This window comes from Brachionichthys hirsutus, chromosome 8, assembly GCF_040956055.1.
Source record: "Brachionichthys hirsutus isolate HB-005 chromosome 8, CSIRO-AGI_Bhir_v1, whole genome shotgun sequence".
Taxonomy (NCBI): domain Eukaryota; kingdom Metazoa; phylum Chordata; class Actinopteri; order Lophiiformes; family Brachionichthyidae; genus Brachionichthys; species Brachionichthys hirsutus.
In genome coordinates this window covers 4548029-4564366 of record NC_090904.1, presented here as the reverse complement: position 1 = coordinate 4564366, position 16338 = coordinate 4548029, and the positions used below count along the sequence as shown (strand labels likewise).

The following is a 16338-nucleotide window of genomic DNA, read 5'->3' as shown; positions in this document are numbered from 1 at the left end:
CATGCTGTAAACAGTCTTAACTAATATCAATGTAGATTATCATATCATTTAATTAAAAAGGTTGTTTGCATGATTTTGTGTTATACGTTTTCCCATAAAAGGTTTGCGTAAATTTAGTTGAACATAGGAAATAGTGTTTGAAAGATGGTGGAGTGGTCAAATTATATAGGAGGTAGACGACATTCTCACTTTTAATATCTCAAATTCTGAATAACTGAATGTGTGTAGCAAACCGAAATATTCACCTCATGGGAAAATCTATCCGTTAATTTCATAAGACCCTCTTGTAATTGTCGCCTCCCTTTTTCAAGCATTCAATTGGTGGCAGTTTTTTTTCATTTCATTTAGATTTTGTTTTATTTGCATAATTTCAAGTATGAAATAACCCATTCCGTGCTTTCATCGTGTTTACAAAAATAAAATACTAATTTCAACGATATGAAATAGTGTGAGCAAATGTAGCTCGGATCATGCCACACGTGTCTGGTTTGTAGTTTGAAACTGTATCAGTGAAAGAGCAAGATTTCTGTTTGAGAAATAGCCTTATTATGCAATGGAGGAAAGGGTCTCTGAAATGTTGTGGTGTTTCACGCATTTGATGGATGTGTACAGAACCGAGAATTAATCTCTAGATGATTCATCTGAAATCGAGCCAGCATTTAACTTTGCCAAAATATACCAATAGGTATTTGGTGTCAATCATCTGTGAGATGTTGCCAATACACGCTTACATTACTGCAACATTTTCTGAATACAAACGAACACATTTGAATCAGAATAAAATACCGTATAGAAACCATGCTTTGTTTTGTTTCATTATTGGTGTAAATTATAAATCATCTCATAAACAAAAGAGCACTTGCGTAAGGAAATGCGATTTATGTCGGAATGCTCATATCTGTGATTGTAGAACATTGAATCATCCAGCATTCCCAAGCGTTATACTGTGGATTATTGTGTAACTGCAATAATTACAAAGAAAAGTTAATTTTTTAAAAGTACTTAAAAATACAAAGCCTATTACACTGAGGGTCCTCAGTGCATTATTTCGTACTGTGTTGTAACCGAAGTATGCTCTCTGACTGAACAGCGGTGGGATGTGTAGAGGAATTTTCCGGCAGGTTTTTAAATGTGCTTGTTTTCTACAGTGGATCCTGAGACATTTCCTCCGGTCCGTAGAGGCAACGCTGATGAGAGCTGTGTTTAAGCACCGGAGCACATAGCAAAAATCGCTCTGGAAAATGAATAGTTCCATGAGCAGAAAAAGTCCAGTGAAAAAGTGCTCCTTGGTTGTAATTGTCGTAATTGTATGCCGCATTGCCCATCTGGTACACTTCCCTATAACGTTGGCCATACATCAAAATCCTTATAACTCCCCTCTAATCTGCGCAAAGAAAATATGATATAATTCAGTTCCATCTGTAGCTGATCAGACACTAAATCATGTCTGTTTAATGAGGAGAGGGATAAATGGCAGTGTCAGCGTTTAATTACAAATGCATCTCCAGTCTGCTTTGTGTGTTTGTGTCTGTGTGGGTGGTATGTATGAATGTACCACTGTCAGTTCAATGCGTGTCACAATTAAACCTGTCAGGAGCTGATAGGATAGTAAAACGTCTGTATATAGATAGGAGGCCTGAGTGTAGTGATGTTGAAAATCATATACTGTATCGACATCCAAACAACGATAATGCACTGTCATTATGTTGTAATGACATGAGTGTGCCTCATAATGCAAGCAGCATCCCCTCCATCAGTGTCTGAGTGCTGCCGGGCTGTACAACAATCCTAATCCCAGTCCTAATCCTTCCATACAACCGCATCTGCTGCCAGGACTACTGATAACATGATCCAACTTTTGTCCCTGTGCCTCACATTAAAGAGACAGATGCATGTAGAAGTGGCTCCACCCAAACAGGTAAACCAGAAGGAGAACCAGTGGAGGTAGCTCCGCCCAAATAGATCAACCTGCAGCAGAGCGCTTTTAATTAAACCATTTTCCCCTCCTTTCCTGAAGTGATGACAGGTGAGTATAAAAAGCACCATCCATCCTGTTTGTTGGGGACAAACACTGGTTTACGCTTTTATTTTCATGTTCCACGTCTGGGAGACAACATCAGAGGATGAAAGGCCTCAGTATCTCCACGCTGGATCTGTGGATCTGCCCAGGGCCTCCCAGCATCGCCCACGCTACCTCCACACCGCCGCCACTGCGTCCTGTTTTGCAGTATGTCCTATTTACTTATTTACAGTATTTGTCCCTCCTCCACCCACAACTCACTTCTTATCTCATCTCACCCATTAAAATTAATCCTCGTCTAAAAATATCCAGTCTTGTTCTTCAGAAAGGAGGTAATCGAGGAGGAGATGGCCTCCCTCAGTCTCCCTCTCTCCCTCTGCCTCGCGCTCATGACAACTGTTCAAGTGCGTGTTGAAAATGTGCTCTCACTTCAACTTCTAAGGTGGCAAAATGACACAATAAGAGGCCTTAATCATCACACAACAGCACGCTTCACTGCCTGCTGCCATCTGATTCACATTATGCGTCATAATATTTGCTGTTTTGAAAAACACAGCGAGTAACAGTTGAAAGTGAGTCGTGATTTAGCTCTATAATCTCATTTTGTCTGTGAGGTGGGGGAAAAAAGTAGAGAAGTAAAACATGTTAGTTGGACAATGAGTGGTTAGAATAAATACATGATTCTAATTGGACAAAGCACAATGTGATCGCAACAACCTGTTTGGGTTGGGTAATAACGACCCCCTCGTGTGTGTGTGTGTGTGTAAGTGATGCTTTGGCCTGGCTGATTACCTGTCAACAGGTTATATGCACCTGACACAGACACACGAAAGCACACAAATGATCACCCGGCAACAGACAGTATAAAAGGGCCACACTGTTGCAGACACACACACACACATACACACAAGATGTGTGTATGTGTTCGTCAGGAGCTCGTCATTGGCAGTTTGTAAGCCATTGGAAGAGGATTTTATTTTGTGGTGTGCTTTGTGGTGATATTGAGAGCACACACACACACACACTCAAACATTCATCATTTAATGAACTCTCCAAAATAGGAGAATTATGCCAGCAAGAGGCACCTTTGCAGAAAGAACTCGGAGTCTTGTCGTTTTTCCCAAGTGAAGACAAGCAGTGATCAAACAGTTCACCGATTTGTCTCTTTGGGCTGCATCTTTCCGGGACTGGAAACCGGTTTAAAAGAGCTGTGTGACCCACACAAAGATTCAGCTCTCGTGATTGATTTCTATTTTGGTCCTCTTCATCTATAACTTCACTTCTCAGCATGTGAGACTCGCCTGTCCCAGCAGTGGATTCGTGAATGTGAATCGGTAAATAATGTTTTCCACTTTTTGTTCCAACTTAAAACAAGAGATTGGTTTTGGTCGACCAGAAATATTGAAGGCTGCCCAGTATTTAATGGAAAAATCATTTCGATCAGTTGCTTAGTTAAATATCTGAAGCTGTAACTTTAACATTTTCCGCCGTCTACCTCTCTCTGTAACTTAGTGTGTGTTATTTGGTGCGTAGCGCGTACAGTTGTGGGCTCATTATTCTGCCAACAGCTGACAACTCAGTAGTGATGAAGACGATGAGACTGAGCAGGAAAGTTAGGCTCCATATAGAACTGGGTTCTCTCTCATCGGTGGTAGACACTGACCTTTGACCTGTGAGCTGAGGGGTTGAGACAAGTTGGGGTACTAATGTGAATAATGTAAATATAACTCAGATATTCATCATTATCGCTGCAGCTTTAAAAATCAAAAGTATCTCTCATCTCAACACAAATGAAAATATTAACATGATGAATATCCATCATTTAAATGAGAAGCATGCGAGACGGACTGTACCTTGTATCCAATTTGTATTTAATCATGTTCTGAAGAACCAGACCTCTGTCGCGAGTGATTTTTTTTTTTTTTTTACTTCACAGATTTTCCCAGAAGCCTCATCTCAGCCAGATGGTCTGACATTAAAACATTTCCAGTCTACTACTTGCAAACTGTTTGAAGTCACTGCGCTGTCACTTCTTGTTCGTTTAAAAGGTACAACGTTTAACCAGACGGAGAATTTCAGCGGGGACGGTGGAGGCGGATGAGTACGGAAGACTCGGTGGGAACAAATCAGGGAGGAGGAAGCTGAGAACCGATTGTAATGAGAATGAAACACAAAACCGGCAGACTGAAATAAAAGTGACTGACCCCCCCCCTGCTGGACATTGTGGACACAAATGAATAATGCTGTTTTGGGGGTTACAGTGGAGCCGTTGTCCTCAGGAAGACGTTTCATTTCACAGTGGGAGCAGTGGGGGTTGTGCCAAGCTTGGTGCCCCTGGAGTTTCCTGGAGGACCTTTAAAAGTCAGGGCCCTGTTTCTTCAGGTTCTTGTAGTCCGTATCGATGGCCACAAACTGCAGATGGGACAGATATTGAAATCTACTTTACTTAAATCCACTTGATCAGTATAATAATAATATTTCAAGAAAAGTCATAATACCATATTTAACAGTGTGGATTGAACACTAATAACATTTCAATTGAAACCCAAATCTTGTGAACACAACGCAGCATCTTCCAAAATAAAAGACTTTTAAATTTGTTGGCAGATTGTACTCGTTAAAAGATTCTCCGCCGTTAGTTTTATTCTCCTGGGATGGTGCCAGATGTTATTTACACTGAATCTACAGTAGGCACATAAACAGCCCCACAAACAATGATAAACTCACATCTTTGCATTGGCAGTATTTGTTTTCTCCTTGTGTATTTGTCCTGATTGGGCTGCATTAGACCCCCCCCTCTCCCTATATCGCCTCCCTCTCCTCCTCATTACAATCATTGTTTGGACTTCAGTGGAATTTTGATGCGAGACCTTTGACTCGCTGTGGAGAATTAAACATATCATGTCCTAACCTTTTGTCTGCAGTCACTTTCATTCCACTCGTGAGCAACGCAGCCTTGAAATCCCCAGAAAAAGCTCCTTCATCTGAGAAACACATCATTGGAATCTTTTCTTGCGGGAGCTGTCAGCTGGCTGTTTTTCTGCTCTATTTTGGGTCAGGGTTATTAATATTTCCATTAGTTTGCCGATGGCTCTGGCCTCGTGCAAGAGCTAAGGCAAATTATTACAGACCACAAAAATGTTCCTGGTTCCATCTGCCATCTTTTATTTTTTTTGAAAGACTTAGCGTTTCATTGTTTGAACAGGTGTGAAGAATGCCAGGAGGAGGATGACATTGTTTTGTCTGCATTGGTTGGTCCAAATTCTATTTCGGCTTCAGATTTGTAGTCCTGTCATGACTGAGATTTTCAGTAAACAAAGGAAACCATGGCATCCACACCTAGATTAGTTTCCTGTCAGTCATAATCGGCGTGAGCAGGTATGTGACCGTCCTTTGTGAACGGGGGAGCAGTCACCTTGTACTGGTAGGAGGGGTCGAGCTTGTTCCAGGGTTCTGGGTTGTTCCTCTTGTCCCAGAGGCTGCAAATACGCATGGAAATATCCAGCACGTGCAGAATAAACAGAGGACGAAGGAAGAGGACAGAATATTAAGAGTTGAAAAAGAACAACAAGAAAAGAACAACATACAAACATATAGGAAGAAAAGAACAGAAGGAGGCGCGGAGGATGAAAACACAGAAGTTGGGAGATAATAGAGGTGATTATGGGATGAGGTGAAGTCAGCCCAGCGCCTTGGCAGAGCTCCGCTGTTCATTAACCAAAGTCTGGATTTCACAGCTCTCCGCTGTGACTGTTCGGCCCTCCTCCCACTCTGGCGGCGCATTACGGCGCCAAAGCATATACAAAAGAGACAGACAGGGTGATGCCCAGCAAGCATGTCTCCCCCTCGCTCTCCATTAGCGCAAACACTGGACAGTCTCAGCACTGGGGCTCTCATCACCATCTGGGTTGAGGTCAGGTGTTCTGGCCGACCCTCAGAACAAACGGTTCTGTGTGGCCCAGAAACATGGCTGCAGGCCGAGCGCACCAACGTAGGCAGCCACTGGCTTCGGTGTTTCTGCTATGACGGGGGGATGTTTGGTGTGGAATTTAATTCAACTTGTGATTGAAGTCCATGTTCTGAAATTGAAGAAATCTGAATCCAGTAACTTAACCGAACTCTAAATGTTTTGATTGCTGAGCAGAAAGATGTTGTAATCTTGAATTCATGTTTTGTCAAATCAATTCATGTGTTTTCTTAATTTGCTTGAGTTTATTTATTGAGTTCTATTCACTTTTTTTTTTCTCAAGTTCCTCAAGTTACCTCAAGTTCATTTGTTTCTAAGCTCAGCAAAGGTCGGTTTATTAATAACACGGACCCATATTCTAAAGACAACCAGCCCTCAGAACCCGACCCCGTCTGCAGCATTAAAAATTATTAAACCATTTAAAACTAAAGCAAAAACAAGGTTTGAATTTACCTGACCATACAAGGAAAAATATCTCTAAAATAATACCGCATGAAAAGTTACCGCATGACGGCCCCAATGACACGAACACGACGGCGGCGTCTGAAGCTCCTGAGAAGAGCCGGTCGATCTCACAGAGTCCTGTGAAGCAGGGCTCTGAGCTCAACTGGGAAAACAACTGCCATTGATGGATACAGCTGTGCGACGCTCATAGCCAGGGGTCCCCAAACTACGGCCCGCGGGCCGGATCCGGTCCATTTCCACATTTGGCCTGGCCCCCTGAACAATACCAGAGACCCAAAATAGAATTTACTTATTTTCCTTTCCGTACAACATTAGTAGCCTCCCTTTTATTTTTAATGATGGTCACATACGGCCAGAAAGTTAATGTTCCGGTGCTCTGTAATATCAATGTATTACATAGTAATTACTTTGTAATAACAGGGCAGGTTTCCTCACCTCCACGGTGGCATAGTTGGCAGCACTGTAGAGGGGGGCAAAATGGCCCTGGTATCGAATCCCACTACGGGAATGAGATGGAGCAGGGGCAACAGGGTAGGTCCAGGGCACACCTGAGCGGAGTGGAGTGGACCAGTGGTCCAGTTCACTCCGCCCAGGCAAGGCCCTGGGCCTACCCTGCCGCCCCTACTCCACCCCCACTCCCACAGTCGGATGCGAACCCAGTTCCTCTGGCAGTAGACCGGTAACCCTACCGACTACGCCACCGTATAGGTGAGGAAACTCGAGGTATTCTCAGGCCACAGCGTGTTGTTATGTTGTACGGTGTTGCTATGTTGTTGTGTTGTTATGTTGTGCTTTTTCCTTTTGTGTTATGTGGAGTGGGCGTCTTTCCGACCTGGTGACGTCGTACTGGATTCAAAACCAGTGCCTCTGGTCTAAAGTCAACAATGCTACTGTCTATTTATCCTAACGCTTGATAGGGTGACCTCTAGGTGGTGTAGTGGGTAGTGCACTTGACTCCCGGCTAGAAGATCCTGGGTTCGAGACCAAGGCGTGCGGCATTCAGGTTTTTTACAAGAATTTGAGGTTTGTTGTTTGCTCCTCTGCAGCTGTATTGGATCAGCTGATTGATCCAGTCGTTCTTTGCCTCTGCACTTCGTGATAATGCTGGAGAGAGACTGAGTTTGGGTGTGAGAGGCATTGCGTGTGTGACACTCGATTCTGCTCATAGCCTTGAGCTAAGAAAAAGTATGATTATTTGTACTTTGATGTGCATGTCTTTACCCTTGCTTACAGTATCCTACTGGAGAAAATCCATAGCTTTGTTGTTGAAGTGAAACTTGTGTGAGGCGCCACTAGAACGACAGGCTTACGTGACATGAGGTCCTCTTGCCAGACGAATTAGATAGAGGGCGGCTCCTGTGATGCCCACGGCCAGGAAGAAAAACTGAGGAATCAACTGGGGGGGGGGGGGGGGGGGAGGAACAGGTAAACGAAAACGCTGTGATATGCTGCATAAACAAATGCACACACATTATGCACAAACACACAGGTAGTAGTTGCCCTCCTCCATATGCATGAGACCTGGGCCTATCAGCCGGGGTTCAACAGGCAAGGATGCATCTCTGCGTGAGGCCTCAACACTATACCTGTCAGACTGAGCGACAGCAACACACACACACTCTCTCTCTCTCGGAATTAAAGTATAAAAGCACATTTGGAGGTCGGGGGTTTAATTCAATATCTCCTCTCAAACTCCCCTAACTGTTGAACATCGAGTCTTTACACTGCGTCTGTTCGCTGAAACTTGGTTCCTTCTCCTTTGCAACGTGATACTGTACAAAGAGATGAGGAGGCAGAGCGAATCACACCACTGGCAAACAGCTGTTCTCAACACACACAGATCTCATCGAGCTGCAGAGGGATGACAGTTTGATCAGGTTGAACTGAAGGATGCCTCCATTCAGCTGTGTCTGGACATCTGTCTTCTGTCTGATTGCATTGCCACTTGCCTTGTTGTTGATCAGGAGAATGTCTGGAAATAAAACTGATCTGCACAATCTTTATTGTGTTGAGATGGAGAAATCCGCTTTCCCGATGCTGCACACTCGTATCAGACGTAGCACAAACAACTCAGCAGTTACTCAGCATGCAATCGGACTTTTGCTCATTTGTCTTTGGTGGAGGATGTAATCAAGCAGGGGTCCCCAAACTACGGCCCGCGGGCCGGATCCTGCCCATTTCCACATTTGGCCTGGCCCCCTGAACAATGCCAGAGACCCAAAATAAAATTTACTTATTTTCCTTTCCATACAACATGAGTAGCCTCCCTTTTACTTTTAATGATGGTCACATACGGCCAGAAAGTTAATGTTCTGTAATATCAACTTATTACATAGTAATTACTTTGTAATAACAGGGTAGGTTTCCTCACCTCCACGGTGGCATAGTTGGCAGCACTGTCAAGGGGGGCAAAATGGCCCTGGTATCGAATCCCACTACGGGAATGAGATGGAGCAGGGGCAACAGGGTAGGTCCAGGGCACACCTGAGCGGAGTGGAGTGGACCAGTGGTCCAGTTCACTCCGCCCAGGTAAGGCCCTGGGCCTACCCTGCCGCCCCTACTCCACCCCCACTCCCGCAGTTGGATGCGAACCCAGTTCCTCTGGCAGTAGACCGGTAACCCTACCGACTACGCCACCGTATAGGTGAGGAAACTTGAGGTATTCTCAGACCACAGCGTGTTTTTGTGTTGTACTGTGTTGCTATGTTGTTGTGTTGTTATGTTGTGCTTTTTCCTTTTGTGTTATGTGGAGTGGGCGTCTTTCCGACCTGGTGACGTCGTACTGGATTCAAAACCAGTGCCTCTGGTCTAAAGTCAACAATGCTACTGTCTATTTAACCTAACGCGTGATGGGATGACATCTAGGTGGTGTAGTGGGTAGTGCACTTGACTCCCAGCTAGAAGATCCTGGGTTCGAGACCAAGGTGTGCAGCATTTGGGTTTTTTACAAGAATTTGAGGTTTGGTCCTCTCCAGCTGTATTGGAGCAGCTGATTGATCCAGCCGGCTTCAGACGCTCTCCAGTTGTTCTTTGCCTCTGCACTTCGTGATAATGCTGGAGAGAGACTGAGTTTGGGTGTGAGAGGCATTGCGTGTGTGACACTCGATTCATGTCACTGTGTGTAGTTGTGATGGTGAGATGAACCCTAAACTACAGCCTGCCTCCGCATTCGGCCCCTAAATGTTTAGGCACCCCTGCCATCATCACACTTTTCCTGTACAAACTGACCCCAGCCCTCCATCAGAGAAGGGAAAAGTGATGTGGCCCTCACAGGAAAAAGTTTGGGGACCCCTGTAATAAAGGCTCTGAATATGGTGGAAACATGAAATTATTTACCTGCACCGCTGACCTATTGTTCTTCAAGCATTTTGTCCATTAAAATGTCATAAAATGTTGAAATATGAGAATTTGCCAGAACCACTGAAAAGACTGTTAAATGTTTTATTGGCCCAATCACCAATCCATATGAAAACGTTGATGTTGATATCAGCGTAATATCTGAGATGAAAAAAAGATAATTTTCAGTGTGCTGCTCACTTGCATTTATTTTTTTAATGACTAACCTTCTTTACAGAAAGCTTTTTTCCTGAGTTAGATTTCTTCATTATGACCTTCTCTAATTATGCAAGTTATTTTTAGGGAAATGCTCACAGAGCTTTCACTGCGAGGGCACGCAAACGCCTACACTAAAGCGCACTGAACAGACGCTCAGCTTCAATCTCAGAGGTAAACAAGCGCAGGAGACAGAAAACAGGTCAGCCTTTATCTCACACACACACACACACAGCGTGACCTGTCCACTGCCCAGTCTTGGTATCTTTATGTTGCCACACTGAGTGTTTCACCTTTCGCTGCAGCCTGACCGATATAGGAAGTGTTTTATGCACTGCAGCTGTCCTTATTGCTTTTCTGGTGCGCTGCCAGACCCGCCTGGTCAACCCCTGAATTTGGGTCACCCTCCACACAGCTCGACGACGGCTTCAGTGTCTCTTTAAAGCTTCTTTCCTCATCATATTATATTTATAAAATGTAAATAATGCATTACCATTTCAATTAAAAAGATCAATCTTTGCTTTAAATGACTCAGATTATAAAATCAGTAGTTGTGACAATTTTAATGTATCTAAAATGATAAAGGTCCACTTACTTTTAGTGTCCAGCTTCATCTCCTGTTCATGAATGTATTTAATGGAGCTGTTATATTATTTATATTAAAATTCGATGTGAATACTTTATTGTAGATAGAAACAACTAAAGAGCTGCAAAATGTTTTTAACTATAGTCTATGAGCTGACGTATCATAGTAAAAAGTTTCTTTCCTATAAGAGACAAATCATTCTTGTTCACCATTCAGTTATCAATCAAACCTGATCGTACAAAGATCACCTGAATATGTTTAAATTGAAAATCTATATTTAAAACGCATGCTCATGACTATCTTCTATGTACATGTGATAACAAAAGGCTTTGATAGTCCTAGCAGGAATCTCAATGCGTGAGTGTGATGCAACCTACCCCTGGATGTCTCTTCGCATGTTGAAAAATGGTCTTAAACATTTTTATTATTCTCCAAACAATGAAACAAAAAAATTTAATAAAAAATCCCTGAACTCTTTCAAGAGATAAATGTCAACTAAAATCTGATGAGTGTATTAATGCGAAAGAATCTATGTTGGCCAGTGCTGGAAAACCTGTTGTTAATCTCTCCTCCCTGCTGTCCCTGGGGGTGGGGTTAGTTCTAATCCTGATAATCCCATCTGTTAGTTTCCATTGTATCTCATTGGGTTCTCTGTGTCCTTACATGTTTTGTTATGCAACCAAGCTGTAAGTACTTTATACTGAAGCAACACACCGGGACATTTTGAAAACCTGCCGTGAAGAGCGGCCATTGTTGCGTTGGATGGTTTATGTTGCTGTTGTCCACTGGTTGAGTGGATTGTCATCACTCTAAAACGTTAACAGCTAACAAGCACCGCTGCTTTTGCACAGTGTCTCTTTCCTCGACTCAAACGCACCCTTTGGGTTGAGGCCTTCGCTCCGGTTGGGATAATGGCAATTGATTAGTCGGCGATGCAGCTCCTGCAGACCTTTCAGTTTCCTTAACAGCACTTTTGTAACCTAATGTAATTAACGCAAAAATGCTTCTCTGTGCAAAATGCGGGTCATTACTATTCCTTACTTAAGGTTGCTACTGTGTTCTCGCCATTCATCATGCTTAAGTGGATGAGGTATAGTGGGTGCATTTTTAGCCACGCTGCCCTGGCTCGAGGGAAGGCTTTATCTGTGAGTGGATCTGTCTGCCACTTTGATCCAGACTGAAATATCTCAACAACGGTAGGACGGATTTCATTACATCGATATTCAAAGTCCCGAGAGAATAAAGACGAGTCTGGTACCGTCCTGACTCTTCATATTGTACCACAATCAGTTCAAACATTTCCCTTAAATATAAGTATTTAAACATCTACCACTATCACCGGGCATGAATTTGGTTCAGGATATTAATCTTTCCCATAGAATGACCTGCTGAATTTTCATATGGTGCCTTCACTGGGTCAAAATTTAGATTTATATAATGATTCAACAGCTGTAAACTTACACCATCATCTCCAAGCTGTACTTAATATTTGGTGCTAAGTCATTGAAAGTCATTTTAAGACGTGACCTCAACATATTCTCCATTGAATAAAGCAAATGTCTTGAACCCGTCTGTTTGTCTGAACCTCCTTTAACTGGTTGAAATACTAAACCGTTGTCTGGAGTAGCAGCCGCTGGGATCAGGATTTGTAAATGTTGCTAATCTCTGCATAAATCAGGACATGCACCCGTCTCTTCAACTTTCAACTTGGTTTCACGGTTTGAAAGTTATCCAATATGTGTAAGTGTTTCATGCAGCGCTGCGCCTCCTGAGTCACCCTAAGTTGTTTTACCTCACGTTCGTCAGTGGAAAGAATGTTATTCCTGTATACAGCTTGACAATGGTAATGGGTGCAATTTTTCACCCAGCAAGGATGGAGAGATTGATGAGGGGGGGGTGGTGAAGCAAAGGTGTTCAACAAAAGATGGGGAGGGATGAGATGCATTAAGACAAAGGAGGAGAGAGAAAAAAGTCAATAGTTGTTCCCGTCCCTCGTCTCCTCCATTGTTCCTCCCTAACGGATCGCAGGCTGGGAGAAAGAAAAGGCAGAGTGCTCTCTCCAAATCTGTTTCCCACTGGTGATATAGCTAAGAGGAAGAGTGGCTTTAATGAGATTGTCTCTGTAAGAATGGATGCAGTAGGCTGAGGCTGCCGCGAGTCCTTACTTTACCCCCAACCAAAGCTCCACCATGATGCATGTAAGAGACAACACTACATTTATTTATGGATATCTTCTATTTCCTTCATTTCCTTCATTTCCTTTTCTTTTATCATTCCTTTTTGGCTGGTAAAAAAAACTTGGTTAATCAGTATGTTGATATTAATGGCTGTTTTCATGACGGCATGATGCAATAGAATCTGCAGTTCCTCTTGGCTTATGGTTCGTCGGTTCATTTTATTCTGACTTGCATGATTGCTATACCTTCCAATCCAAGGTATCTGGTATCTTCCCAGGCCTCAAAAACTTACAGTATCTTTATCCATTTTTATAGAGAAATATATTTGAATTCTATATATGTTTAATTTCAAAGATATAATAAAAAAGTACTTCAGATATTTTTTCAGAAACCTTCTGCACACTGCAGTCAAGTACTGACGTGGTGATATTTGTGTTTTATTTCGCTCATCATTTGTGCTATTTTGGTTTCTGTTGAAGTAAAAGTCTTAGCATTAATCTGGATCATCATCAAAAGGTTCTAAATTGTTCTTAGTATATTTATACACAAACCATGGGGATGCAGTGCGACTAAATGTAGCTATGGCATCCTTTTTTTACTGTTTCTTACCAGAAGGGGATCACTTTGCCAGGACTGTCAGTAAAAGCAGCATTGAACTTTGACCTGCGTTTTATTTTTGAAAAGGTAGATCTGATCTCCCACGTGCTGGAAAGATGACTTTTGATATTTTGTGAATCTAAAATTTGCCTCGACTTCTTTCTGCCTTTCTTCATTTAAATGTTCCTACGACACGGGATCCTCCCTGTTCATGCGGGTTCTTGCTCTTTCCATCACACAGATCTTTATGCAAATGTGAACCCCGCTACAGTGAGGGGTTCAGGTCTGCTGTTGGAACCTTCCCATGGCCTGACACACAGACACACACTCAGAGCTGTATACATTTTCAGATAGTTTCCCTTTGATTCATTGGAGAGTGGAAAGGTCCCCTCAGGAAAACATCCAGTGAATCCTGTGTCTGTCCCCCAGTACAAATAAGAGCTAATCCCAACACGCGACCCCAGTAGGATAGCTGCTGAATAATAGATAGGCCTGTTCCTGGTTTCTCTGTTTGTGATTGTGCCTCACGACCATACAGAGATTAACCGTGTCTCTTTTTAACCTTTACCACGATTTCAGATTTTGGAAAAAGCAGCAGGAAAGCGTGTGTGAGCTGCCACAATATCCGGCAACGCAAGCATCAGGCTGCAGCAATACCAAAACAGCCAATGAAATCCTAGAGGGGCTGATTGGAGTCATGCGTGTTTGCTTTCTTCAAGGCTGAGAACTCTGAGACCAGAGTTTTAATTCTATTTATAGACAGATCTGGATGAAACTTTTATCACATAGACATAGGGATGGGAAGAATCTTCCCAGCAGAACAGGAAATGCTGACAGTTCAGGTGCAGCTGTTTTACCTTTTCCAAAAGTTAAAGACAGAGCCACATTCTCAGCGCTTTCATGGAGAAAGAATAGAAATACAGAAGTTAGAAATAGCAATGTGGGAAGAACGGACCTGGTGGAGGGAATGCTCAGCGCTGGCAGTTGTTTATGGTCCCGGAATGCTCTTATTTGCTGATTGTAAATATTCAAACAGTAAGAGGCAGTGTTTAAAAGCCTAAGTGTTCCTGATTTTCTGTGTGTTTAGAATAGTGCAATGTCACCTTCCTCCATGGCCCCAAGAGAGTATTTCTTAATCCAATACAAGGACATAATCTGGCATACCATAAAGTATTTTTGTTTCACTGATCATAACTTCACTTTTCGATCTAGTTCAGCTGGATCTGCATCTTGATCTAGTTCAGCTGGCTCTGCATCTTGATCTAGTTCAGCTGGATCTGCATCTTGATCCACTTCAGCTGGATCTGCATCTTCACATCCTCGTGTGGTTCCTCATCTGGGTTCTCACCCTCTCCTGCGTGGCTCACTGGACTCTCGTCTTGTGAAATATCTCTGTCTGAACAAACTAAAATGTATTGGCTCTAGCCTCTGTGAGAGTCTGAGAGCTGTCTACGAGGAAACAGTACACTGTCCTGACTACATTAATAGATTAGTTTTAGCCCTGATGCAATCAACATATTTTTCCACTCTGCGTTCATAGAAGTGACCATGCATTGGCCTACTTACCAGAAAAGAGAGCAGTAATAGCAAAAGTAGAAACTGCAACGGCACAAACTTTGCTGTTTTAACCACAGAAAGAGATTAACTTGTTTTTTCTTTTTCAGAAAAGTCTGGCCAAGAAATAAAAAGAGGATGAGTAGAGCGTACGACATCTGCAGGGAATTATCCATCTGCCAGTGATCTCATTTCAATTCCTGTAAGAAAGTTATAGTTAGACTGTGGCCATCAATATTTGCCATTTCTTCAAGCAGAAGGTGGAAGAGAGAGTCGTTCTTACAGCAGGAGGAATCTCAACTAATGGTCATGTGAGAATGTAAGCATGAAAAACAACACAATCTGTTCCCAGTTTTTCAATAGGCATGAAAAATACTAGTAAATGCCACGACAAATTGCTTGTGTGCGCTGCGGTGCGGGCCCACGCACACGAATACACGGTACATCTAAACAGGCCCATCGGCAGACATTACAGGAATCTGTGTTGCCGTGGTCTGGCAGGCTGCTTGTTCTGTATTATTAAGTGGCACAGTAGCACATTTCAAACCCTCCACTATAAAAAGCAGCTCCCTTCCATCCACACCACTGAGGTTTGGATGATGGTCCCGACTTTGTGCGCCCAGACCCAGTCCCACCGGTTCTGCAATTGCTTTGATGCATTTTTCAAAAGGGCTGTGACACGAATGCCAAAAACACACTGCTTCCAATTCCTCCAGACAGCCCACAGTATCCTCTCCATTTCTACTTTGTCACATTTTCTCAGCTGTGCAGGAATCTTTTGTTAAAATAATATAAGTTCTGTACTGTACCTCCACACTGCCAGCCGCCAGTCTTCTGTTTTTGGTACACCCTGTCCCTCCTTCCTCTCTTTGTCTCATTCTCCAGAATGTTTTATAGAAGGGGTCCCCAAACTACGGCCCGCGGGCCGGATCCGGCCCATTTCCACATTTGGCCTGGCCCCCTGAACAATACCAGAGACCCAAAATAGAATTTACTTATTTTCCTTTCCATACAACATGAGTAGCCTCCCTTTTATTTGGGACAATTTTAATGATGGTCACATACGGCCAGAAAGTTAATGTTCCGGTGCTCTGTATTATCAACTTATTACATAGTAATTACTTTGTAATAACATGGAAAGTTTCCTCACCTCCACGGTGGCATGGTTGGCAGCACTGTCGAGGGGGGCAAAATGGCCCTGGTATCGAATCCCACTATGGGAATGAGATGGAGCAGGGGCAACAGGGTAGGTCCAGGGCACACCTGAGCGGAGTGGAGTGGACCAGTGGTCCAGTTCACTCCGCCCAGGTAAGGCCCTAGGCCTACCCTGCCACCCCTGCTCCACCCCCACTCCCACAGTTGGATGCGAACCCAGTTCCTCTGGCAGTAGACCGGTAACCCTACCGACTACGCCACCGTA

The 16338-nt window shown here is 43.3% G+C and overlaps 1 protein-coding gene across 1 annotated transcript; it reads right to left on the bottom strand.

The window, feature by feature from the left end:
- Positions 1-4375: 4375 nt before the first annotated feature.
- On the bottom strand, positions 4376-11009 carry LOC137898815 (cytochrome c oxidase subunit NDUFA4-like). Its single transcript, XM_068742865.1, has 4 exons — positions 10968-11009; positions 7763-7848; positions 5436-5499; positions 4376-4432 (listed from the first exon to the last, which is right to left on the bottom strand). The coding sequence occupies exons 1-4, from the start codon at positions 11007-11009 to the stop codon at positions 4376-4378; spliced, it is 249 nt and encodes an 82-aa protein (XP_068598966.1).
- Positions 11010-16338: the final 5329 nt, after the last annotated feature.

What these genes read in the sequence shown, in the direction of transcription:
- LOC137898815 (XM_068742865.1), bottom strand. Translation starts at nt 11,009, where the DNA reads ATGTTTAAGACCATTTTTCAACATGCGAAGAGACATCCAGGG. An exon ending in ATGCGAAGAGACATCCAGGG is followed by an intron (nt 7,849 to 10,967) that starts GTAGGTTGCATC and finishes CCCCCCCCCCAG; the next exon opens with TTGATTCCTCAGTTTTTCTT. An exon ending in GCAAGAGGACCTCATGTCAC is followed by an intron (nt 5,500 to 7,762) that starts GTAAGCCTGTCG and finishes GCGTATTTGCAG; the next exon opens with CCTCTGGGACAAGAGGAACA.